Source organism: Emydura macquarii, unplaced genomic scaffold (genome assembly GCF_026122565.2).
Source record: "Emydura macquarii macquarii isolate MOO-44397 ecotype Brisbane River unplaced genomic scaffold, CSIRO-AGI_Emac_v2 contig_1119, whole genome shotgun sequence".
In the NCBI taxonomy this organism is placed as follows: Eukaryota; Metazoa; Chordata; order Testudines; family Chelidae; genus Emydura; species Emydura macquarii.
The window spans coordinates 9,604,567-9,628,300 of NW_027131256.1; the positions used below are offsets into that span (position 1 = coordinate 9,604,567).

At 43.8% G+C, this 23,734-nt stretch overlaps 1 protein-coding gene across 3 annotated transcripts in view; it reads left to right on the plus strand.

Annotated features, from left to right (window-relative positions):
- ST3GAL6 (ST3 beta-galactoside alpha-2,3-sialyltransferase 6) overlaps positions 1–23,734 on the plus strand; it is a 75,251-nt gene that overhangs the window by 23,480 nt on the left and 28,037 nt on the right. For 2 of the 3 annotated variants that reach the window (XM_067546135.1, XM_067546134.1), the window contains exons 2-5: positions 13,413–13,587; positions 13,930–14,029; positions 17,630–17,728; positions 19,044–19,121. In XM_067546135.1, coding sequence (XP_067402236.1) covers positions 13,536–13,587; positions 13,930–14,029; positions 17,630–17,728; positions 19,044–19,121 — 329 coding nt within the window. In that variant the 5' untranslated portion in view covers positions 13,413–13,535. The remainder of the gene's footprint in view (positions 1–13,412; positions 13,588–13,929; positions 14,030–17,629; positions 17,729–19,043; positions 19,122–23,734) is intronic. The other variant, XM_067546136.1, reaches the window with a different exon arrangement.

Consider the following 23,734-nt stretch of genomic DNA (forward strand, 5'->3'; position numbering starts at 1 on the left):
AAGTCCAGGAAGGGTGTGAGTATATTAGTTTAAAGCATATTATAGATATATATATCAAATAAGTCTTTAAATTTTGAGATTGTATTAATCCATTATCCATTTAATTATTCATTTTATTTTCTCTATATCAGTCATTTGGTTATTAGTTTATGTTATCTTAACCAATATTTGTATAATTTATAAATTTATTATCACTGGAATTTTTCCTGTGTTGCACCCGGGGTCCTTATAAAATTCACCTGAAGCCTGATTAAAGGATTATGAGGTTCGTATCCTTAATCAGATAAATTGGCAAACCTATTACCCTATTCAATAAATTAATAACCATAAAATCAGGCTACAGAAGTCAATGGAATTACTCTGGGTTTGTGCTGGTGTGATTGAGAGAGAGAATATCTACATGGAGTTACTCTAGATTTACTACTGGTATAGATGAGCAGTATTTAACTGCCAGTAGAACAGCCTTTAGCACCATGAGGTCCTGGTCCATGACTTGTACTCCTAGACACTACAGTAACACAAATAATTTAAAATATTAATACTTAGTTTAACTTGTTTTTTAAATCAAGATTGTCATACCTCTTGCCCCTGATTTTGCATTGAAATTTCTTTTCTTTTTTGTTCTTCAATTTTAAATGCAATTTATTATGGATTTAAGACTGATTTTTTTCACAGCCAACTAAGGGATTTAGCCACATATACTCCCATTATTATTAACTACTATTAAATCTGCAACTTCCATTAAAATCAGTGGGAGCTGCGTGGCTAAAATCTTCTGGTCAGTTTTGAAAATCTCCACTTTGGATGCTATTGAAAGGAAAAGCTAGTGTCCTCTTTTAAAATGAGACGGGAGCTAGGCCTGTAGGTGACATTCACACGTAATCAGGCAAAACTCCCTGGGTTTGTGGTTTTATTGGGAACCTTCTGAATGAACTGTGGTAGATTTGTGGTTTTTGATGGAAATTCAGTAGGTTTGCATGAATTTTGTCCCAAAGCTGGGCAAAACTTAACCACTTTCAGCTGGGCTTTAGACTTTATGGTTTTTTTTCTTTGGGATGGTAAAGGGTTGTTTATTTGACCCCGACACTCTTCGTTGTGTCGACCCATGTGAATAGAAAACAATGGTTCATACAGCTCTGCTATGTGTCTTCTTTTAAAATGTTTTCTTTCCTCAGAACTGCAAATAGGCAAATCCTTTGTCAGAGTGTAATGAAGTGTACATGAAGGAGCAATCCACTCCTGAGATGTGTATATTGTTGTTGCTTCCTACTTTCTCAAACATTGTGCAATGTGCCCCTTAAAAAAAATAGAAAGAATCTGTGACAACAAATACATTCAGAGATGATAGCATTTGGAACGGACTGAGGCTTTCTTAAGTTGCATGCCAAGACTTGGGGGTGGGGGGGGGAAATGTTAAACTGACTCAAAATCTGTTGACCTTCAGAGTAAGCAGCAAGGCCTGTTGATCACCAAGGTTTTTTAGTAGAGGAGCTAGGGAGGGAGTAGTTGGATTGGAGGAGTCCTAACATATGGCTGAGGAAAAGTCATAGTGGTCTGTGTTTATATTGTTAATTCTTAGTGTGTCTTTTATATCATGTGCAATTTATAAATGAAAACATAGTTTGATCTGGACAGTTTAGAGCAGCGGTCCCCAAACTTTTTAGGTCATGCCCTCCATTACCCTTGTCCACGCGCCCCACCCCCTCCAGCTGGGGCTGAGAGCAGGGCCATGGTCAGGGCTGGGGGCTGTGGCTGAGAGCAGGGCCGCAGCGGCTGGGAGCCAAGTTGGGAACAGTGGCCGGGGGGCTGAGGCCACAGCACCAACTGGGCTGCCACAGCTGGGACTGGGAGCAGGGCCGCAGCAACCAGGGGCTGAGTGGGCAACAGCAGCCGAGGTCATGGCAGAGTGTGAGGGTGCAGCGGCTGGGGGTGGGGCCAGGAGATGGGGCTGAAGCAGAGTTTGGGGCGGAGTGGGACAGGGTGGCACTCCCTGAATATTTCTCCGTGTCCCCCTATGGGGGTGCACCCCATAGTTTGAGGACTTCTGGTTTAGAGGATAACCTAGGATATTGCATGGAAAAAAAATCTCATGGTAACATAGTGTCATGATTGTGATTCTACATAAATGTCAGTTGGACCTGGATTTTAGAATTGCTAAAATACCCACAATTCCAGTTAGTCAATGGGAGATTCAGGTATCCAGCACGTCTGAAAAATCAGACTCTCAGTACACAGCTCAGATTCCCATTGAACATGCGGTAGGTGGTTGTGTTGTTTGATGCAGAAGTTATAGAATCCTGTAGGGCTGCAAGGGATCTTGAGAGGTCATCTAATCGAGCCCACTGCACTGAGACTGAAGCAAGTAAACCTAGACCATCCCTGACAGGTGTTTGTCCAACCTGTTCTTAAAAACCTCCAGTGATGGGGATTCCACTGTCTCCCTTGGAAGCCTCTTCCAGAGCTTAACCACCCTTATAGAAAGAAAGTTTTTTCTAACATCTAACCTAATTCTCCCTTGCTGCAGATTAAGCCCATTGCTCCTTGTCCTACCTTCAGTGGATATGGAGAACAATTGATCCCTGTCCTCTCTATAACAGCCCTTAAACTATTTGAAGACTGTTCTCAGTTCTCCTCTCAGTCTTCTTTCCTTAAGACTAAACATGCCCAATATTTTTAACCTTTTCTCATAGGTCAGGTTTTCTAAACCTTTTATCATATTTGTTGCTCTCCTCTGCCTTTTTAGTTTGTCCACCTCCTTCCTAAAGTGAAGTGCTCAGAACTGAACACAGTACTCCAGCTGAGTTGTTGTATTACGTCTGTGTATGGTGTTAATTTAATTTAATGCTTTAAGTGGATGGTCCTAGTGCAGGTGCAAAAAGAAGTGGGTGGGTGGGAGGGATATAAACGTGCCACCTTTCAACTCTTGTACCCCTTCACAGAGGCCAGCCACAAATGTAGTCCGTTAGTGCCTCCTTGGGGTTCCAGTCATCCCATAAGCAATAGGGAGAAGGAAGGGGTTAGGACCTTGATCCTCTCCTCTGCACAAGATCATGGAGCTGGCTGACTGCAGAGGGGAGCAAATGCTGCATGCACCCTTCTGAGAAATGATGCTGTGGGCACAGCCCCCTATGCACTGGGAAGTCATATGTAGCATTGTCTCCCATTGGTCCTACAGGGGCATTGTGGCTCCACACCACCCCTAATACAGAGCAGTAATGAGCTGCTGCAGTCTGACCTCCAAAAATATATATATGCCATGTGATATGGTAGTTGCAATTGCTGCAGAAATGATAGCTTTGAATTTCCCCATTCTTTCTCAGCCAAGGTTTAGCCAAAACATTGCATTTATATATATTTCATTGCATTAATGTGCTTGTTTGGTTTTGAAGAGGTGAAGAAGAGGTGAAGCTTCGTGTATTTGACTGCTCTATCACATTCCGATAAAGGCACCGCATCAGGAGGGCTTCTGGAATCAGAAGGCCAAGCGGATATTTTAGCTGGATGGATTGCAATCCCATGCAAATTAGATTGGCTGTCTATTAGATCAAACTGTTACAGAAGTAACAACGAACAAAGGGCCTCACATTTTTCTTCCAGAAGCCCATATATGAGATCCAGTTTTCAACCAACCTAAAGGAACTGGTCATTTTGTCCATTTCCTCCACATGCTTGAAGATTAAGGGGAAAATGTCAAGGTAATCCTCTTTGACCCTCCTTTGGTCATGGTAAATGCCATCAGGGTCTCCCACCCAGGAGCTGTCAACTCATTAAAATTTGGTGACTCTCCCCATCATCCTCCAACTCCTGACCCTGGAGGTGTCTAGCTTACATCAGCGAAGTCTTGAATGGAATAAATATAATTACAGACAAATATGTCTTAATAATAATTCAAAGGGACTGTTGTGTTGAAATATAATCCTTTTCTCATTGAACTATGGGGATCATGTCTTCCTTCATCCTCAAACTCACCGAAGAAAACATAGATCCAATCTTGTATTATAGTTATTGTTAAACTATGTTGTTATGCTTTATAGCTCCCACGCTGTCGAGGAGAGGCCAACTCATTGTCTCCCAGAGTGGTTAACAAGTCAGTTGTAAGCAGACTGTGATAAGCAAGGACACATTGACCCTTTCCAGGGAGACGCTGCACTTGCAAATGTAGTTTCATTACCAGCCTAAAATATCCACTGATATTTTTCTCCGTGAGTGCTTACATTCTTTTACTTTCTTCCCCATTTCTATTATGGGTGCATTTCCTGATGCCATTGCGGCATGTCAGGGCTAACTGCACTGTTGTCTCCTCTCTGGGTGCACCCACTCAGACGTCAGACCTCATGGCTTTACCAAGTAGGGTGGAACCGCTTGATTCTCCCTGTCTTAGATCAAGCCATGGGCTACAACACCCTGTGGATCAACTGAGCTTACCCAGTAGATCCAACTGCATTCGGCACCTGCAATCTTCCCTTTGGGCGTCTGTGACCAGCAGTGAATGCAGTGACCAGATAATCTTCTTAAACCATAGTAGGAACAAAGCATAACACAAGAGAAAAAGCTTTTATGACACAAGCAAAGTTTTATGCACATCTATCTCCCATTCCCCTGATGGAAGCCCTGGAAGGCCTAACTTCCTGAGATGCCCCAGTGGGTTTCTTTGTGTCAAGCCGAACAGCTTCTCAGCAACAGCTGCCTGCCTGACTTCTGACCAGAGACAGTCCTTTTTAAAACTGTTTCTAGTCTTTTTAATGCGTTGTCCCCCAGCACGGGCAAAACGAGCTTTGTTGCTTGGCTGGAGCCGTGAGATAGTTTTGTTGCTGTAGTGCAGACATAACTTACATGGACTGGTTATTGGGCTGTTTACTGTCTGAACATGTTGGTTTAGACTAGCAGGCTGTTGAAAAAACAAGCAGAAAGTGACACAGCTTGGCATTAGATAACTTCCTGTAAACATTTCTGTGTCGTTAAGAGACATTTTTCTGTGTGAGTTCATTTGAAAGCACAGTGATGGTCTGGTTTCATCCACATAGTTGCGGTTGGGGCATTTAATTTAATATGTGATTGAAACTGTGTGTGATCACTATACTCTTGGAAGAACTCTCACAGGAAAATGTAAAAGACAACACCAAATCAACTGTGGGCAAAATACTGTTCACAAAGTGATCACTCTATATCTGACCTCTCAGTCCTCTTCCTCAAAGGAAACCTTCACAACACTTTCAAAAGATGAGCCTGGGAGCTTAAATTCATAACTTTGCTAGACACTAAAAATCAGGACTGACTAGAGACACTGGATTTAAGGCTTATTACAGCAATCTATAGCCCACTAACAACCCCCTCTCAACTGCTTCCCCCATATCACCTCTTCCTTTCCTCTCTATGACTGGAAGTGTGAACAAACCACTTTCCCACAGGGACAGTGAGTGCTAGATATTAGATGAAATCAGTCCTGAGTGGGTGATGTCAGTTTGAGGAAGATCAGATCCATGGTTTGAGTCCCAGATGCGCACACATACACAAATGTAAAATTTTGATGTACTATATTTTTAGGGGAGTGGTAACTTGGGTACCCTTTGCTCAAATTACCTCAGATTTGGATCACTTACCCTATCCTGGATTCCTAAGAGGCACCGAAAATTTTAAGGCAATTCAATTCAGCATGTAAATTTTAGAACACTTAAAATAATTGACGGTTGAACAGAGAGCTCGAATCAACCGTAACTTCATTGTTATAACCACCTCACTACATTTTTTTTTTTTTTTTTTTTTTTGAGGGAAGAGGGAAATGCTATGACACTAGTCTGAAAATGAACACCAACCACAAAAATTGAAGTGTCATTGTGAAGTTGGGGGGAAAATATGAGTAATAAAAAGCATTACTTGTATTATTTGTGATATCTTATGCCAAATTTTATCCTCCTAAATCAAGGGTGGGGAACCTTTTTTCTGCCAACGGCCTGATGGTGGTACGCGGAAGATGGCTGAGTGTCTGCTGCCGAATTCTCCCCCGCCACCGTGAAACCGCGCCACCGCCCAATTCCCCCCACCACCACCAAAAAGGGGCAAACGGTGGCAAGGTTTCAGCGGCGGGCACTGCCCCCCCTCCCCCCACGGAACCCCGCCGCCGCCGTGAAACCGCGCCGCCGCCGAATTTCCCCCCCGCTGCCAGGGCCAGACCAAATGATTTCGCGGGCCTTGTACGGCCCATGGGCCGGACGTTCCCCACCCCTGTCCTAAATAAACAGCTTGAGAACCACAAAACTGTCTCAGAAATCAATCAGAACAGCAGGTTTTGTACCTCCACAAAATCAAGGTATTTGTTGTTATTTGTGTTGCTGGAGAACCTATGAGACCCAGGCATGCACCAGGACCTCATTGTACTAGGCTCTGTACAAACACAGAACAGAACAATGGTTCCTGCCCCAAAGAGAACTTATTTAAGTAACTAACTTTAGGAGCACAGATCTGAATATTTTCCCATAGTTATTAAAAATTGAAAGAAGTGTAATTTACTTCTCAGCACTTAAACTGTTGATTTTACTTTTTTGCATTTCACTTAGTTTACCCAGTGAAAATAGACTGATCTGTTGCTAATCAGTTGCATCTTCTGGTTCTCAAGCACTAGCTTAATTCTTGGGTTGCCAACACTTTAGGAAAATATGTAAGATTTAAAAAAAAAATCACTAAGTTAATTATATTTCTATTAATATTAGATTTTGCAAATCTCTCAGGCATTTGTATAGCAACAATCAGGGTGGGATGTAGCGATTTTATTTTTCAAAACCGAAATTTGCTTCCAATTTATTTAGCGGCATCTTTTAAACTTGTCATTTATTGGTGGTTAATCTTCATGTAAGAAGGGACACAGTCACAAGTTAGAAAGCTCAGAACCAATTTTTGGAATCTTGGAAATTTGGCAGTGGACAGAACTTTCTCCCGTCGTCGTCGTAGTAGTCATTTTTAAAACCCTATTTATTCCCCACCCAAAATGTACAAATATTACACCAGCCATGTCGTTTCAAGTTGTTTTATGTTTACTTGCAGACAATATATGAACTACTGTTTGTTACACACAAAGCAACCATATATTCTCAGTCAGAATGACCTTTATTTTATATTAAGAGAACAAAAGCAAGGTAACCATGAGACAAAGCTGTGTGTGTGTGTGCGTGCGCTTGTAGCTGCATCTGAGCACAAAGTGGCAGTAGTTTCTTCAGCAGGGAGGGAGATTTCGCTCCACGTAGGGTATAGCTATATTGTAATCGGAAGAGAAATTGAAGCTCAGGTAGTCATGCCCATGCTAGTTTAATCGAGCTAGCTCAGCTGAAAACAGCAGTGACGATGCAGAGGCACTGACCCTGGCATGGGCTGGGGAGAGTTACTGGTCTCAGAAGCAGCATGGAGTAAGGAAGTGCAGTTACACGTAAAACAGGTAAGCAGACGTGTCCCTAAAACCTTGCAACAAAATGAAACCATGATGTTGTATTTCTGTGCAGGGCCCAGCTGGAGGTGCTTTTCCTTTCCTTACCTCAGCCGGCAGGCAGCAGAATGGTTGTATTGGCTCTACAAACAGTCAACTGTTTGCAGTCCCTGATGTGATACCAACCTGATCCTGAAATAGAGGCAGGCCAGCCTTCAGATACTAAAAACACCTTTCTGACCCTCCTGGAGTGCCCCCTCCTGTGCAGCAATGCACAGCTGAGCTGCTGGCTGCAAGAGCAGGTGAAATGCAGGATAACAAGATGTCAGTCTTGTTGTCTCCCACCACCCCTGCTGAATACCACTAGTGGAGATGAAGTACTGGGGAAAATACCTGGTGCTAAGGAAATTCCAGCCTCTTCCCTTCCCCCATCTTCTGAAGCACTGTGCTGTGTTCCTGGAAAAATAAAAGGAAATGTCCCCAGGGGGAAAAAGTCCCCTGCAGAAAGCTCACTCATTGTGTGGTAGCATGTGCTCTCTTCAATGGAGGCAGTGTCTGGGGGAGTACATAGCTTATTCAGGCCATGTGCCAGCAAGAGGAGGTTTCACTTTCCACAAAGCAAACAAATAAAACCACCTCTGCCCCCACCATTCAGATAGATTGGCTGGGAATACCCATAAATTATGACTTCTGTCCAGATCAGTGGATCCGGCACAGGGGAAACTTTTTTCCTACTTGTAAAAGGAGCGTGTTTGTTGCAGCACACCATTGGGAAATCCATGAAACCCTTTTTCAGAGTAGAATCTCAGTTTGGGCAGTCACAAACAGGAAAATCTCCAGAGATTTATAACTACTTGCCTTTTTTAGAAATGTTATGTAAGTTAGTTGAAATAAGACACTATTAAACTGACCGGCACAGCTAGGGAGCAAAACTTCGTTCTATCCTCCAACCCAGGAAATGCAGTTTTAATTCAGAGGCATTTAACAATGATATTCTATTTATTTGCCAGCCTCATTTAAACATATGAATGTTTTTTTCCGTAAAAAAAGAACTCTCTGTCTTTTGTTAAATTGATGTCAGCAATGGCACTGAAAGCAAAGAAAAATGGCATAAAACAGGAAGAGAGTCCAAGACTAGAGTAAACGTAACAAAATAAAATTAGCAAGCTAACGCCCTAGCACAATTCTTTTGTGTAAAGCTCACATCAGTGTTTCCTTCCTGGGAAAGAGGAGAGAGACTAAACTATGCAAAAGTATTTTGGAACATATAGCAAAAAATAAAAAAGTCAGAATTAATGCAATGCGGTAACTGAGCAGTGTAAATATGTCTTTTAAACCTGCTCAACTGGGTATGTTTGCTGGCAGCTTATGAAGTTTTTTTTTTTAAACATTGAGTCCTGGAATTAACACTGCCTGTGTTATCTTAATGAGCAATTGGCCTATAGGAGATATACTGCAATGCCAAATACAAGAAAACAATATACAGTTTTGTATTATGGTATTACCACCCCAAACAGTCAGAAATTATGAGTTATGCCTCCCCAAATACCAGATTTTTCAAAAATAACTTTTGGGTTCTTTGTTTTGTTTTGTTTTTTGCCACTGACTTTTGAGTTCTTAGGTTGCATTCACTCCACATTTTCAGATTTTCTCCACAGCCATAAGGGCTGGCACCTTGCTTTGTTTTAATGAAAGCTGAGAGTCTCTCACAATCACTTAATTGCAGCAGCTAGGATTTGAAGCAAAACACCAAATAAAATTGCAAGAGTTTGCAGCACTGGTATTGTATGTTTAAATGGCTTTAATAAAGCTGCTTTAGAGAACTAAGAGTGTGGAAGGCAGTAGGAAGAAGCCTCTGTGAGCTCCTAAGGGCTTATCTTCATGTACAGTGCAACACCACTGCAGCTGGGCCACTGTAGCACTTGACTGAAGATGCTACTACGCTGGCCGGAGAGCTTCTCCCATCAGCTTAATTAGTCCATCTTCCCGAGAGGCGGTAGCTATGTTGAATGGTGAAGTTCTCCCTTTGACATAGTGCTGTCTACAGAGGGGGTCAGGTCGGTATAAATAGGTTGCTCTGGGGTATGAATTTTTCACACCCCTGAATGACGTAGTTATACCGATATAGGTCTGTAGTGCAAACCTGGCCTAAGTGTTTATCATTTTAATTTTAGCCATGATGTGGTGAGTAAGGGTAACAAGCAGTAGGGAGCAGGCAGAGGAAGAGTTGAGGAAGGTAAAGGATGACAACATCATATGGTTACTCAGTTTAGGCCAGGGTTGTCAAACATCCAGCCCGCGGGCCTGATTCGGCCCACCAACCTTTTTGGTTCGGCCCCTGGTGGCCGCGCGCCCTGCTGCGACGTCTCGCGGCTCTGTGTTCTCTGGCGATGTCACAGCAGCACGCGCTGCCGCCAGAGGGTACAACGCCCCGAGGCCATGAGATCTGTGTACTGTGGCGGCAGCGCGTGGAGTGCTGTGTGCATGAGACACAGCGCTCCAAAAGGCGGGACAGGGACAGTGTGGTCTTGGGGCATCGCGCAGTACTGTCATTCTTAATCATTGATCGATTCTTTTAATCGTAAAATAGTAGTAGTTGTAGAAGTGAATTTACTGCCGTTTTTATATCGCTGATATCGAGCAAATAAAATATAATACTACATAAAAATGGCTGTGCCTAGTATTTCGATTTATGGTATCTATGGCCCACTTGAAGTACATTTAATTCAAACCTGGCCTGCCATAGCAAATGAGTTTGACACCCCTGGTTTAGGCTTTGTAACTCCTGCAGCTGCTTCACACACTTACTATACAATGGGGTGGAGACCACACCAAAGATGTATGTTATGATTATGAGACTGCTTGATGAGTCACACAAGTGATGTGAAGTAGTTGCACCTCTCAGGCTCTGTACTTATTGAAGCAGAAGAGTAAAGGCTGATTCCAAATGAAAATATGGCTTCAGCAGGGATGCTGGTCCCCTGTCCCAAGAGAAAAAGGGTGGCCAAGAGATTTACAGTATTCCTTCTTACTAAGTATAGTATGTGACCTGTCCTGAGTATTTGTGTGGTTGAAACCAGTGGGAGCAGGATAAGGCCCTTGTGTTCAGAGCCGACATAAAGTGATCTTGGATATCTTGATACTTTGTAACTTGAATATGTGGAAAGCTCTCCTAATGTTGTAACAGAATCTGCTAGGTTTGTTTCTCGAAATTTACCTTGGGTGGTAGATGAAGTAAATTTGCAAACCTTTATTTAGGCTCCTTATTAGAAATTCCCATGATATTATTTTTGAGTGTTTGTGAAAGTTTGGACAGCACTATTTAAGCCCTTTGCTTACTCACCTATACTCACTCTGCTTACTCACAGATAGCAGAGAGCAGTTCAAGTAGCACACAAAGTGTCCCTTCTCAACCCTCAGAAGGCGGATTGAGCTCCCCTGAGCTAGAGGTATCCTGTCCCATTTTATCCTTGGCCTCTTCACTGAGACTGACAAGGAAGTGTATCCTGGTTTTCGTGGTGTGGCTACTTATCTGATAGGAACTGGGATGAAACCATCAGCTCATTTCACATTAGCCATCAAATAGCCAGTCTTCCAGCTTATAACACTTCTAAATACTCAGGTGTCAGTCCTGCTTTTGAGATCCCTGAACATACATTTCTATGTAGCATATAAACGTAGTTAATTATAGGGTGAGGGTGTGTGTATGTGTGGCTAGTAGTTGATTGAATAAGGTATTTGGAAGTGTATTGGTATTTCTGAAGGCAGGATCATATTGGTGGAGAATGGTGTCTTCTGAAAGTGGGTAGGCAAAATTGATACATAGTATTTTGCTCTGATCCAATTTACAGCCAAAGGTAAAGGTTCTACTGACTAAAACTGTGGTGGGCAAAGCCAACTCTGCCTACGTACCTCTGGTGCCTCCACTGGATAAAACACACAATTTGGGAAAGGATAGCATGGTTTTCTGGGTAATATAAATGATCCCTGCTCCTGTAGGTTCTGACTTGTAACTTCATAGCAATGCCCTACTGACCAGACCCTAGATCCTTAAATCTTTTAATTCTGGTTCCATTTATCAAACCAATTTAAGGTGGGGTGAGGGGGGGAGGAGTCTGTGTCTTTAATTATGCAATGGGTTTTTTAAGTCACTTAAAAGTTACCTTGGGGCAACTTCTGCTTTTAGTTATGTCAGTACTACCCCGTTAGCTCCAGTAGGGTAGCCTGGGGATAAATGAGGGTAGAATTTGTTCCCAAATCTTCATCATAATTACCAGTTTGGCTTCCGATCTTTCATAAGGATCTGCTAGCACAAACAGTTATGCCTATTCCCTTCAGAGTCCCACTGAAGTGGTTCCTGATGCAAGAGCTGGGCCTAAGCAAATAGGACATCTTTCATCTGGTGTAGGCAGCACACAGTTTGCATCAAAACCCTCTGTCTTCATTTGCTTATTTTCCTGGGTTTGGAATTTTCCATGTCTGGTGTTTTGCTTTGTGTGGATTTATTTATTTATTTGGTGAGGGACTAAAACCATGAAATGCTGTCAATGTTAAAAATGCACCTTCCAATTTCTTCAGCAGATGTGGCAAGGATCCTATGGATAACAGCATAATTCACCACACAAACCTCCTCCCCACCCTTCTCCATTCTGTGGAAAAAACAGTATTTAAGCACGTGATTAAAGACTGTAACATAATGCATAATTCATAAAGGGAGAAGGTTGCATGAGCAACCTTAATTCTGGCATTTTCTAACATCTGAGTGCTTTGCTTTGCAATCTTGGTGGTAGTCTTTTAACAGCTGTTTCATGTGGAACTTCTATATAAATGAAAATACTGACATTTTGTAATACGAATCTTGACTATGACTTTAAGGATATAATTTGTGTTCTTTCGTTTAGTAAATTTCTTTGCAAGGTAAAGGGATAGAAAGTAGTTATCCAAAAACTTAGATATACATTTTCCACCACGTAAAACATTGAAATATAGCTTATGTTCATGAGCTGACAGTTCAACATTTTTCTATATTTAAAATTCATTGGTTCTAACAAAAGCTTTTAGGTGCTGATTTGCCTCTCATTCGCACTGCTGTTACCCTGTTCTGACTCCACTCGGGCACATCCTCAGATGATATAAATTGGCATAGCGCCACTGACGTTCCTAGAGTTACGAGGCCAAAGGCAGAGTTCTTTCAATACCTGAGAAATATACTGATATGTGTATCTTGGTGTAACTGATTTCTCTGAGGGTATGTCTATATTGATGGCAGCAAAGTCGCCGCCGACAGATCGATCTTTCGGGATCGATTGAGCGGTCACTCTGGACCTGCTCAATCGATCAGGAAGTCGACGCTTGTAAACCACCCCCTCAAGTGGTGTTGCGCTGTGCAGTGAAGTGCATGCAGTGAAGATGGCGCACGGAAGGGAAGCACAGCAGTCGACGGGAGTTACGCAAGCTACTCTGTGTAGCTTGCATAACTCCCATCGACTGCCGCTGAATCTGCAGGCAAGTGTAGACCAGGGCTTAGAGTATGATTCAATAGCTTTAATTCTCTTTCTTTTTAAAAAAAAAATGTAAAAAGCATGGAGGACACATATGCAACATATCATCCTTCTAAGAACTACTTTTCATAGTAGAGGGAACAGTGAAAATAGTAGAAGCGTATATCTTTCTTTTGTAAATTTCCACATCATTTTGTGACCAAAGAGCTGCTTTCAGAGGCTGAGACATATGGCATAACTCATAGCTGCTAAAAAGGCAGTGTGGTAATTTGAAACGGTTCCTCTTCCAACACTTCCCTTTATCTGGCCCAGCTGCTTTTTATTTTGATTGTTTTCTTAAACCACTTAAATTAGACAAAAACTCTTTAAAAGTTTTTTTTTCATCTTTTCCTGCCATTCCTCCCAAGTTAAGTAGGTTCTTAAGTACTCTCCTGAACTGAGACCTAACTTTTCCTCCTACCTATTTAAAATAACGAGTAGCATTCTTCTCTCCACAGTGAAGTCCCTGTCATGAACTGATGGGAGTTAGAGGACAGCTGTGACATCGTTAAGCAGGCCTAAGAAGCCAATCACAACATGCCTTTGGACATCCCATTGATCAAAGCCTTTAATAAAATGTGATGGGGGAAAGAAGAAAAAGACCGTATCAATTAAAAGTTAGCAATATGAGAGGTAGGTTTCTGAGATCATATCCTGTCCTGTTTCAATGTCTTTAGCCAGTATATTTGTTTAACTATGTAAATAAATAAGTTTACACTATCACAGTGAAATATGCATGTTTGTAAGTGCGTAGCATTCAGCTGCTGTTAGCGAGATCTTGAATGCCTAAACTTAATGGGACCTAGCAACCCTATTCACAGATTTTAAGGCCTTTGTAACCATTGTGATCAAGTTAATAGACCTGAATAAGTGCAGTTAATAGTGATGATGATGACAATTTGCCCCATCCCATCAAAATATGTTTATGGAAATAAGTGTAAAACAAAAGCATTATTTTATCTTGTTGCATTTCAGGACTGCCAGTCAGGAGACGGATTCTGCTGGTGATTTTCCTGGCTGCTGCTGCTATGTATCTTATACTTCACTGCAATCTGTGGAAGGAAAATGACTATTGGTAAGTTTAATTTCTGCTGATGGGATCCATGAAAGAATTTAAGCGTTGCGATGCTTTGGTTACAGCACCTAACCTTTAGCTCTCCTAGAAAATCATAGGAACAACACTGCGATCCACAAAGCTTGAGTTAAGCATCTAGGTTAGGGGTTCTCTCAACAAAGTTTTTGGTGAGCCACCAACTCTTGCTGACAATTTTTCCTAAAATACTTAATGAGCTTTAGGAAAAACAAATAAATAGGGACATGTCCATGTCCAAAATCATTGCAATGTATTGATGTAGGGTTTTTTTTTTTTTTTTTGCAGACTCAAAAATAAAACTAATGTACAGTTATCTCTATTCTTTACTTAACCTAAACAGAATAGAAACATAAATAAGATGCTTTTCACATTCTTGTCTTTTTTGTTGTTATCATGCTGGGTAGATGGGGGGAGGGGGGGGGGAGAGCATTTGTCATATTGGTTAACATCAGTGTGTCAAAATCATAACGATTCATGTAAGATATGCCATGTCAGGTACTGTTAGAAAGGATGTAATGCGCTGAGGAAGATGGCAATACTTCTGTTCGTGTGTTATATCTGTAATGGAAGTTATGGACATATTTGATGTACCTGTGTTTCAAACTATGCTGTATAAGACACACCCCAGACAGAGGCGGCAGGACAATAGCCCGCTTAATACCCATCAAAACCTTTACAGAAGCAAAGGGCCTAGGAAGAAACTGAAGGCATACCTGAAGAGTTACCAGGATTGGCCCAAGTGACTCTGGACTCCATTTTAGTTCTTGTAACATTCCACAAGACAGCATGGCCCAAGGCCAGAAGGTATATAAGACCAAGCCACAGAAACCATTTTGTCTTTGTTCCTGTCCAGCTGCAGACACATACCTGCCTCTGAATCTATTCATTTTGCAAGTGAACCAAAGGACTTAGACCCATCCAGGTGTTGGATGTATACTAGAGGAACTGTACAAGCTTGCAACTCCACAATTCTCCCAGAGACTCGATGTATATGGACTTATTATCATCTGGTCAGAGGGAATCTTTGTAGTAAAGAGCATAGAGTTTAAATAACTGGTTTCTTTACTGGACCTAGTGTTGATTAGGGAGCCAGGAGCTGAAATGCAATAAAAGGGGCTGTGTGTATTTGTATACTGGCTTCTGTGGAGATTCAGAAGCGCAGTTTGTGGCTGGTTGGGAAGTCTGGCTTCAGTGCCACCCACCAGTGCTGGGAGAATCTGCTCTCCGTTTGCAGCCTGCCCTGACCTTGGCATTTTCAGGGGGCTACCCTGGGCACGGGATGGGTCACTGTTGTTTTTCACTCTTTTTATTTGCCTTTTTTTTTTTTTTTTTTTTAATTCAGACATGCTAACTAGTAAGTATGCTGCTCTGAAAAGTGATACTTGTATGTTAATATCACTTTTCACAGCCTCCCAGCTAGCTACTAAGTCTGCTGTAATAAGTGACATTAACAAACATACAAATACCACTTTTCACAGCAGACTTACTCAGGCCTGGCAAGCCCGGGGACAAATTAAGCCTGGCTGGGCAGGTGGGCAGGGGATCAGCGGGGACCAGAGGTGATGAGGGGGATGGATGGGGAGCAGGGGGAGGCAGTGGAGGCCAAGAGCGATGGGGGGGAATAGATCGGGGAGGGCCAGGGGAGGCAACAGAGGCCTGGGGTGATGGGAGGTGGTGGTGAACCCAAGCCCGAAGTCCTGTGGCCAGGGGACGGAGCCTGCTGCCACATGGCCAGAGGAGGCAGCAGGGGCCAGGGGTGATGGGGAAGGGGGTAATGATCCAGGGGACGGAGCTCACCACTGCGCAGCTGAAGCTTAGGACCAGAGTAGGCAGTGGTGGCCAGGGGCAAGGTGGGGAGGGGACGTGGCCCAAAGCCACACAGCCCCATGGCTGGAGCCTGCCACCCGCCACCCTCCGGCTGAAGCCCAACCCCACTGCTCCCAGGAAGGTGGAGAACTCACTGGCTGCCTGCTCCTCTAGTGTTTCTGTCTCCAGCAGTGGGCTTGGGGGAGGGTCTGCTGCTTTGCACTCCCCATCCCTCTCAGTCGCCACCGAGAAGGCTGTGGCTGCAAGAAAAGCCCCCCTGCTTCCAGCCATGGTGGCCGCATCTGAGAGAAACTAATCTAGGTGCCCTTTACAATGAATGGGGGGAGATCCACAGAAGCCTGCACGCTAGGTGTGGAGCTGCCAAAGCTAGCCAATGGGAAATGCTGACCAGAAGGGTGTGCAAAGCCCCGCCCTTCCCATGGAGGTAGGCACTTCTCTGCAGCCTGGATTTAGCAGACTATCTCTGCTTGTGATCCATTAATGGGAACCCAATATCTGGAGTCAGGTGGCTTAATTGCTTCCTGCTGAAATGAATTAGGCCCCTGGCTAGTTCCAAACATAAGGGCCGGAGGAGGAAGTGGTGGTGCCCACCTTAAAACGTTTAGCCCAGTGGTTAAAGCACTTGCCTGGGATGTGGGAGACGCAGGTAAAAAATTAATAATCTGAATAAGTGTATGTTAAGTGATATAATTTCTCAAATAAATATGTATCGATATAGTATGTCCTCCTGATTAGCATAAAGAAGTAACACATTTGGTATCAAGGCTTATTTAGTTGCAAATCAAAACATGTTTTAATGGTTACCAACCAATGAAAATCAACCTCTAATGGAAAATAACTAAAAAGTAAACACGCAAAATAAGATTAAAATTGATTATTTTAATCAAGGTTTCCTGCTTCCTGATTTAAGGCATGATTAAAACTGGTGATTTAAATCACTTTGGCTTAAGGCAATCCACCTTGAGGTAAAGACACTTCCTTCTGCAGGAACAGATTTGATGGGCTTTAGTTTCCACCGATCTTAAACACTGTTATGTGTCATTGACACTTTGGCCTAATAGGTCATACAAAGCCTGAAGAGTCGCCTACATGTGAAAAACCCACACATGCATATGTACAAACACCTCTGGTAACTGTGTGCGTGAACCGCTCTTGTGGAAGTAAACGGCTCTAATTAAGTTCCAAGCACAAACGTGGGTGTGCACGCAAGCACTGTGGTTGCACGTAGCTCTTCGCTCTTTTAAAGTCTGATCTGCAAAATGCTATTTGTGTAGTTTGTGATATAAAACCGTCAATGGAGTGATTAATGTTTTTTACAAAAAAAAACCCTATAATATTTCACTTGGTTTGGTTTGTGGCAGTGTTTGTGTGGCAACTTGAAGTCAGAACATTTTGTATTTGATTACGCAGCTGAAAATGGGTGGTTTCGCCTGTCTGCTGCTAATGCAGCACATAATGGGTATTGGAGGAAGTGAACTCCACTTTCATTCCTGGGCTTTGCCCTTCTTAAATAAACTAACAAAGTCCTAAGGCAGAAATGTGCTTACAAATTTAAGCCATAGGCCTGGGTCCACAAAGGTATTTAGATGCCTAAGTCCCATTTTTAGGCACCACTGTGATTCACAAAACCTACTCTCTGTTGCTGCCTAACCCTGTAGGCACCTAAACTCACTTGGTGCATAAGTTTTTGCAGTAAAAGTTCTCTAGACACCTATGTTTCTGTCTCTGAGCATGCACACTGCTGCTTCACTCTAGGCATCCGGACACCAGTCTCCCACTTAAGCTCCAGCATGATCCACAAACACAGGGAAGACAGGCGGAGGCGCACCTACCTTTCCTGCCACACCCGAACCGGTAAGCGTGCTCAGAGGCCACCTAGCCCTCCACCAAACAGTTCGGGGGGAGGGGGAAGGGACCTCACTAATGACCTTTAGTCCAGTGGTTAGTTACTCACCCAAGAGGTGGGAGACCCCTGCTTCAAGTCCCTCCTCTGCCTGAAAAAAAGAAGGGATTTACACAGGGATCTGCCACCCCTCAGGTGAGTGTTCTAACCTTTGGGCTATGGATAATTCTGCTGTGAGTCTTCCCAATCCCTCCTGTTGAAGTTGCTCCACTTTAATGAAATAATGTAAATAGTAATTGGGCCAGAGAGAGTGAGGCTCATTCTGTAATCCAGTGGCTAGACAACTCACCTGAGAGATGGCAGATCCGTATTCAAATCCCTTCTCTTTATCAGGCAGAGGGGAGATTTGAATGAGGGATCTCCCACATCCTGGGTGAATATGCTACCACTGGGCTAAAGGAAGTAAGGGAGGGAGGTCCTCTTCCTCCTCCCCCCACCCATTTTGCATGGACTTGGTCAGGTGCCTAACTCATTCTCTCAAGAAATGACTTAGGCACTCAAGCCACCTAGCTCCAGGAGAGGGTTTCCCAGTTGCTGATTGCTAGCAGAGATAGGCACCTCTTGGCAGCCTGGTTTAGTTGCCTATCTCCATGAGAGGAGGAGGGCTAGGACACACCCTTTTATCAGCATCTCCCATTGGCTACCTTAGGTGGAATGCATTCTAAGACACTTGTCTCTCCCCATTCATTATATAGGGAGCTTACCTAACTTGGCTCTGTGGATCCCATTGTTGTTCCAATGATTTTTTGTTCTAGACATCTAAAAGTTAAGTATCACAATGCACAGTGTTGCAACGCCTAATCCCTTTTGTGGATCCAGGTCTTAACCCTCAAGCTTTATTCTGAATGGGCTGATTTCTCCATGCAGGATTTCCTTCCTTCCCTGCCTCCCCATACTCTCTTTATGTTTTTAAGTAGAAGTAGTAAGACCCACCTGATGTGGCTACCAGGGTGAGTCAGCAAAAGAGCTCTGCATTGCCACACAGGGCCCTGACACCTGTTGTAGGCAGCTTTAATAGCTATTTGGTAATGAAGATAGGTATCTTGGAGCAGCACTGAATGATAAAAGCCTTACCAGTAATAAGCAAAGTATTAAGTAGCAAAATTAACATGAAAGCAACCAGATTATGGCCTTTATTATGGCCAATATTTGTATTTTATTCGTTGGTGAGATATTGTTGATATAGTTAGAACTAAAAAAAATAAATGTATTGATCATAGTTGCCTGTTCAATTCTTATTAATTTTTTGATATTCTTTTCTTCTAGGCCACCGCCTACATATATAAAAAGAAAAACTGTAATAGGAAATTGTTTATTGAAGCCACCGTTTGAGTCTATATTGAAGTAAGTCCAAACTGTGGGTGGGAAGGTGCTAATTAAGAGAGATTTTAGTTATCAACACATTTTTGACCATTAATATTTTTCATCTTAACTGCCAAATCAACTGTGACCCTCAGGGTCAGATTCCTGAGTATGCGCTAGCTGCTTTGTGCCCCTCTATCAACTACAAGCAGCTGTGTGATCACTTTAAATCATCAGGGCAGCACAAAGTAGCTAGAGCATACTTATGAATCCGTAGTGAATAAATAATTATATTGAATAATAATGAATTTATTTCCATAATGGAAACACAAAATGTACCACTTTTCATTTTGTACAGTAAATAAACAGCCTTTGTGTCTAGAATTCAATCATTCAGGAACTTCGTCTGATTTTCAGTGGTCTGTGCTTCCACAGTTCCCATTGCGTTCACCTTCTCTAAAAATCAAGCTATTAAACAGTGAAACTATGACCTTCTGATCAGTAGGCTAGAGGAGAAGGGTCTGATTCTACTTTCCTTGAAGGCAGTGGGGTTGCATGGCTATAACTGAGGACAGAATTTGACCTGTGATGTTACTCATACAGTAATCCGGGGAGATTTTGTGCATTTAGGGCTCTGTCTCTGTATACTTACAATGGTTACTCTAGGCTCCCTCCTTGGGACAATATTTATCAATCATTTCTCCACTGGCATTTTAACTCTTTGTTCTTCTTTGAGTGATGGTCCCTGTTGTATTCCACTGAGGGTTTACGCATGGGTTGTGTGTCCAGAGCTGGGGAATTTGAAAGTAGTAGTGTCCGTTGGTCCGCACACGTGCCCTTGCTTCGCCTCATGGTTTTGTTCAAGACAATAAAGGGTGGGGACCGACTGCACGTCCAGTTCCTTCTCACCGCCACATGGTCTTAGTCAGAGCTGCTAGTGACCTCTCATCTGTGACGTGCTTTAAAAATAATTAAAAAAACCCCAACAGTTTTACAATTGTCTATAGTTAGTTTTATTCTAGTTTTTGCTGGTTTTAGTGTAGTTTTGTGTATAGTAGTAGTTTTTAGGAGATAGAGACTTTGGGGAATCTGCTTACCAGCACCCCCCAGCCTGTGTGTGCTGGATTATGCCAAAGACAACTGGGTTCAAGATTTGTGCCTTCTGGTCGCTGTATCTATGGCTCGGGAGAAACACACATTTCATCCAGGTGCAGTATCTGCCTGTCCTTCCCAAGCAGTGCCCGAGAAGGCTGGGCTCTCCACCTCGAGAAGCATCTCATGGAGGTTGCCATGAGCCCACAGTCAGATCAAGACCAGGGAACCCTGCCACCAGTACATCAGCCTGAGAAACCCAGGAGCATGCCTCCATCCACAGAGAGAGTCTGATTTCAGTGGTACCAGTACTATGGACCCCATGCTGGGGCCTAGTTGGGAGGTAAGGAAGCATGTGCACAAGCATGGCAGTAAATCTTCCTCCAGGGATAAGAAGAATGATGTGCCCTCCATGGGTTACAGCCATGGAGAAATGGTGCATTCCTAGGCTCACAAGCAAGGCAAGAAATCACTCAGACTGGTAGATTTGCTGGTACTGAGCACAGAACCACCCATGCCTTCCATGTTAGTCTCCCTTAAGCCAAAGGAACTGTCAGTTTTGAGACAGTCCTCCAGTTCCAGCTACGGGACGGAGATGATTTGGGAGCCACATGAACTCTTCGCCCTTGGAAAACTGAGATCTCCATGCAGCCTCCTGCTGCCTGTGCCTAGGGAGGTACACTCTCCAACCCAGAGCTTACCTCAGTCAACTCATGCTTCCACCCATTTGTCTATGGTTTATACAGTTCCACAGGCTCTGACGGTACCACCACTGGAACCAGGGTCTGAGTTTTCATCATTGGAGGAATCAGATGAAGCGCAAGGGCTGCCCATCCCCTACTGCTGCTACGAGTACCCTAAGGGACCACCAGCTTCATGGCAGTACCCTCCTTTCCCCCAGCGGAGGAGCCACTGGTATCCCACTCCAGTGGGCCCTCCTCAGCATCCACTGGATCCATCCTGTTGGCCGTATTGGGGGTCTTGGCCTCTATATCCACCTTCGGAGCCTTCCTGTGCAGCAAGAGACAGTATCGTTGGAACAGGAATGATTCCCATCGTCCTCTCCAGACGCTGCTGTGACCTCAGCTTCTTTCTCGTCTCCAGATGACTTTTGCCAGTTCCAGGACTTCCTATGCAAAGTGGCTGAGGACCTTCATATTCCACTGGAGGAAGTACAAGACAAGCAGCATCAGGTTCTGGACATCCTTCATGCCTTGGTATGGACCAGCGTTGCTCTACCAATCAACAATGCCATTTTTCAGCTGGCTCAAACTTTTGAAATACCCTGGCCACTTGTGCACCTAACCCCAAGAGGGCAGAAAAAAGGTACTACATATCAGCTAAGAGGTCTGAGTTTCTGTTCTCCTACCCAATTCCTTCGTAATCCAAGTGGCAATGGAGTGGGCTAGGTAACAGCACCCATGCTTCAGCCCGGTGGACAAAGGTGGCAAATGGCTAGACTCTCTGGGTTGCAAGGTCTTCTCACCAGCTAGTCTCCAATTTTGGATCTCGAAATACCAGGCCTTACTGGCCAAATATGACTCTCTCAACTACAGTAAATTGGAGTACTTTATTGACAAATTTCCCCAGCAAGATCAAGCCTGTTTTCAGGCTATCCTGGAGGAGGACAAACAGGGCATGAGAAGTGCACTTCAGTCTGCTGTAGACACGGAGGCTACAGGAATTGTCATGCGGAGGGAATCGTGGCTTCATTCATCTGGTTTCCCACGGAGGTACAAAATAATCATAGAGGACCTCCCTTTCAATGAGTCTCAGCTGTTTAACCAGAAGACTGACAATTCCCTCCATTCCATCAAGGATTCCAGAGCCACACTACAATCACTGGATATCTATACACCTGCACCCAATCAAAAATTCTACAGTCTGCCACCTGCACAGTGTTTCCGACCTCCCCAGTTTTTCCACCAATGACCCTACAAACCCAAGAAGCAGAAGACCCAGCGATCCCATCCTCCGGGACTGCCTTTACAGCTTTCAGCATCACGTGCTCAGTCCTCTCAGAACTGATATTTCTGAGCGCACCTAGAGAGCCGCCAACAAGCTTTCCTCCTGCCATACACTCGACCCACCCCCTTCGGCAAGGCATCTAGCTTTTTTTTTTTTAAACCAGTTTGCAGTGTGGTAACAATGGGCAAGTGTGTCCCGGACGTTGTTCGAGATGGCTATTCAATCAAGTTCACAATGCTACCTCATCCACATCCCCCACCCCAGTCCAGCCTCAGGGACAGCGTGGTACAGACCAGCATCCTCATGACAGCATCCTCTCTCTAGAGTAAGACTCCCTACTGCAAAGGGAGCAATAGAACATGTTCCTCTGAATTATCATGGCCTGGGGTTCTATTCAACTTATTTTCTGACACCCAAGAAGAAGGGTGGGTGGTGACCAATCCTGGACCTCCGCCACCTCAATCACTTCATTCACAAACCCAAATTTCGTATGTTCACCTTAGCAGCCATCCTATCGTCACTAAAAAGAGGCACGTGGTTTACAGCTCTCAATATGCAGGATGCCTATTTTCACAAAGAAATCTGTCCAATCCACAGAGGGTTCTTGAGCTTCATAATAGACCCTCAGCACTTCCATTCAGACTCACCACTGCTCCACAGGTCTTCACCAAAGTTTTCTCTGTCGTAGCGGCCCACTTCTGGCATCATAGGGTCCTCATATTCCTCTATCTTGGCGACAGGCTGCTAGCAGCACAATCAAGAGATGAGGCTCCAGCCTTGACCTCCATGCTACTCAGACTCCTTTCCTCCCTGAGGGTAAGCGTAAATGTTGAAAAATCGACTTGGTTCCCACACAGTTCCTGGATTTCATATGAGGCTCCATCAAAGTGGTCTCAGCATGAGCCTACCTTCTAAGAGACAGGTTCCAGACCCTGCAGGAACTCGTTACCCAAGTAGTCAATGGCCTTCTGTTCTAGTCAAGACTTGCATATCCCTCTTTGGTCACATGGCAGGCTGCACATATGTCACCACCTTCGCTTGCCTCTGCCTTCGCTGTCTTCAACTGTGGCTCCAGAGAGTCTGTTCACTCACGTAACACACCATGGACTTTCTTCTGACAGTCCCTCCTGTGGTGGATGGATCCGAGGCAGGTCTGCTGGGATGCCTTTCCTCCTATCCTCCACAGACACGACAATCATCATGACACATCATTCGCTAGATGGGGTGTCCACATGGTCGAGCACATGACACAGGAGTTGGACCCCGCTGGGAATCCAGAATGCACATCAACATTCTGGAGCTTCGGGCAGTACACAGAGAGCATGTTGAGCATTTCTCACATTCATTCACTCCCGTCATGTTCTCATCATGTCTGACAACACTACCACCATTTTATCAACAAACAAGGGTGCACGAGGTTGACTGTGCTTTGTGTGGAAGCGGTTCATCAATGGGCTTGGTGCATTGTCCACAAGATCCTGTTGTCAGCAGCCTGTATTTTAGGGTCTCAGAACATGATTGCAGACACTCTCAGCAGGAAATTTGTGGCCAGCACAAATGAGAGCTTCATGACACTGTAGTCAACCACATTTTCA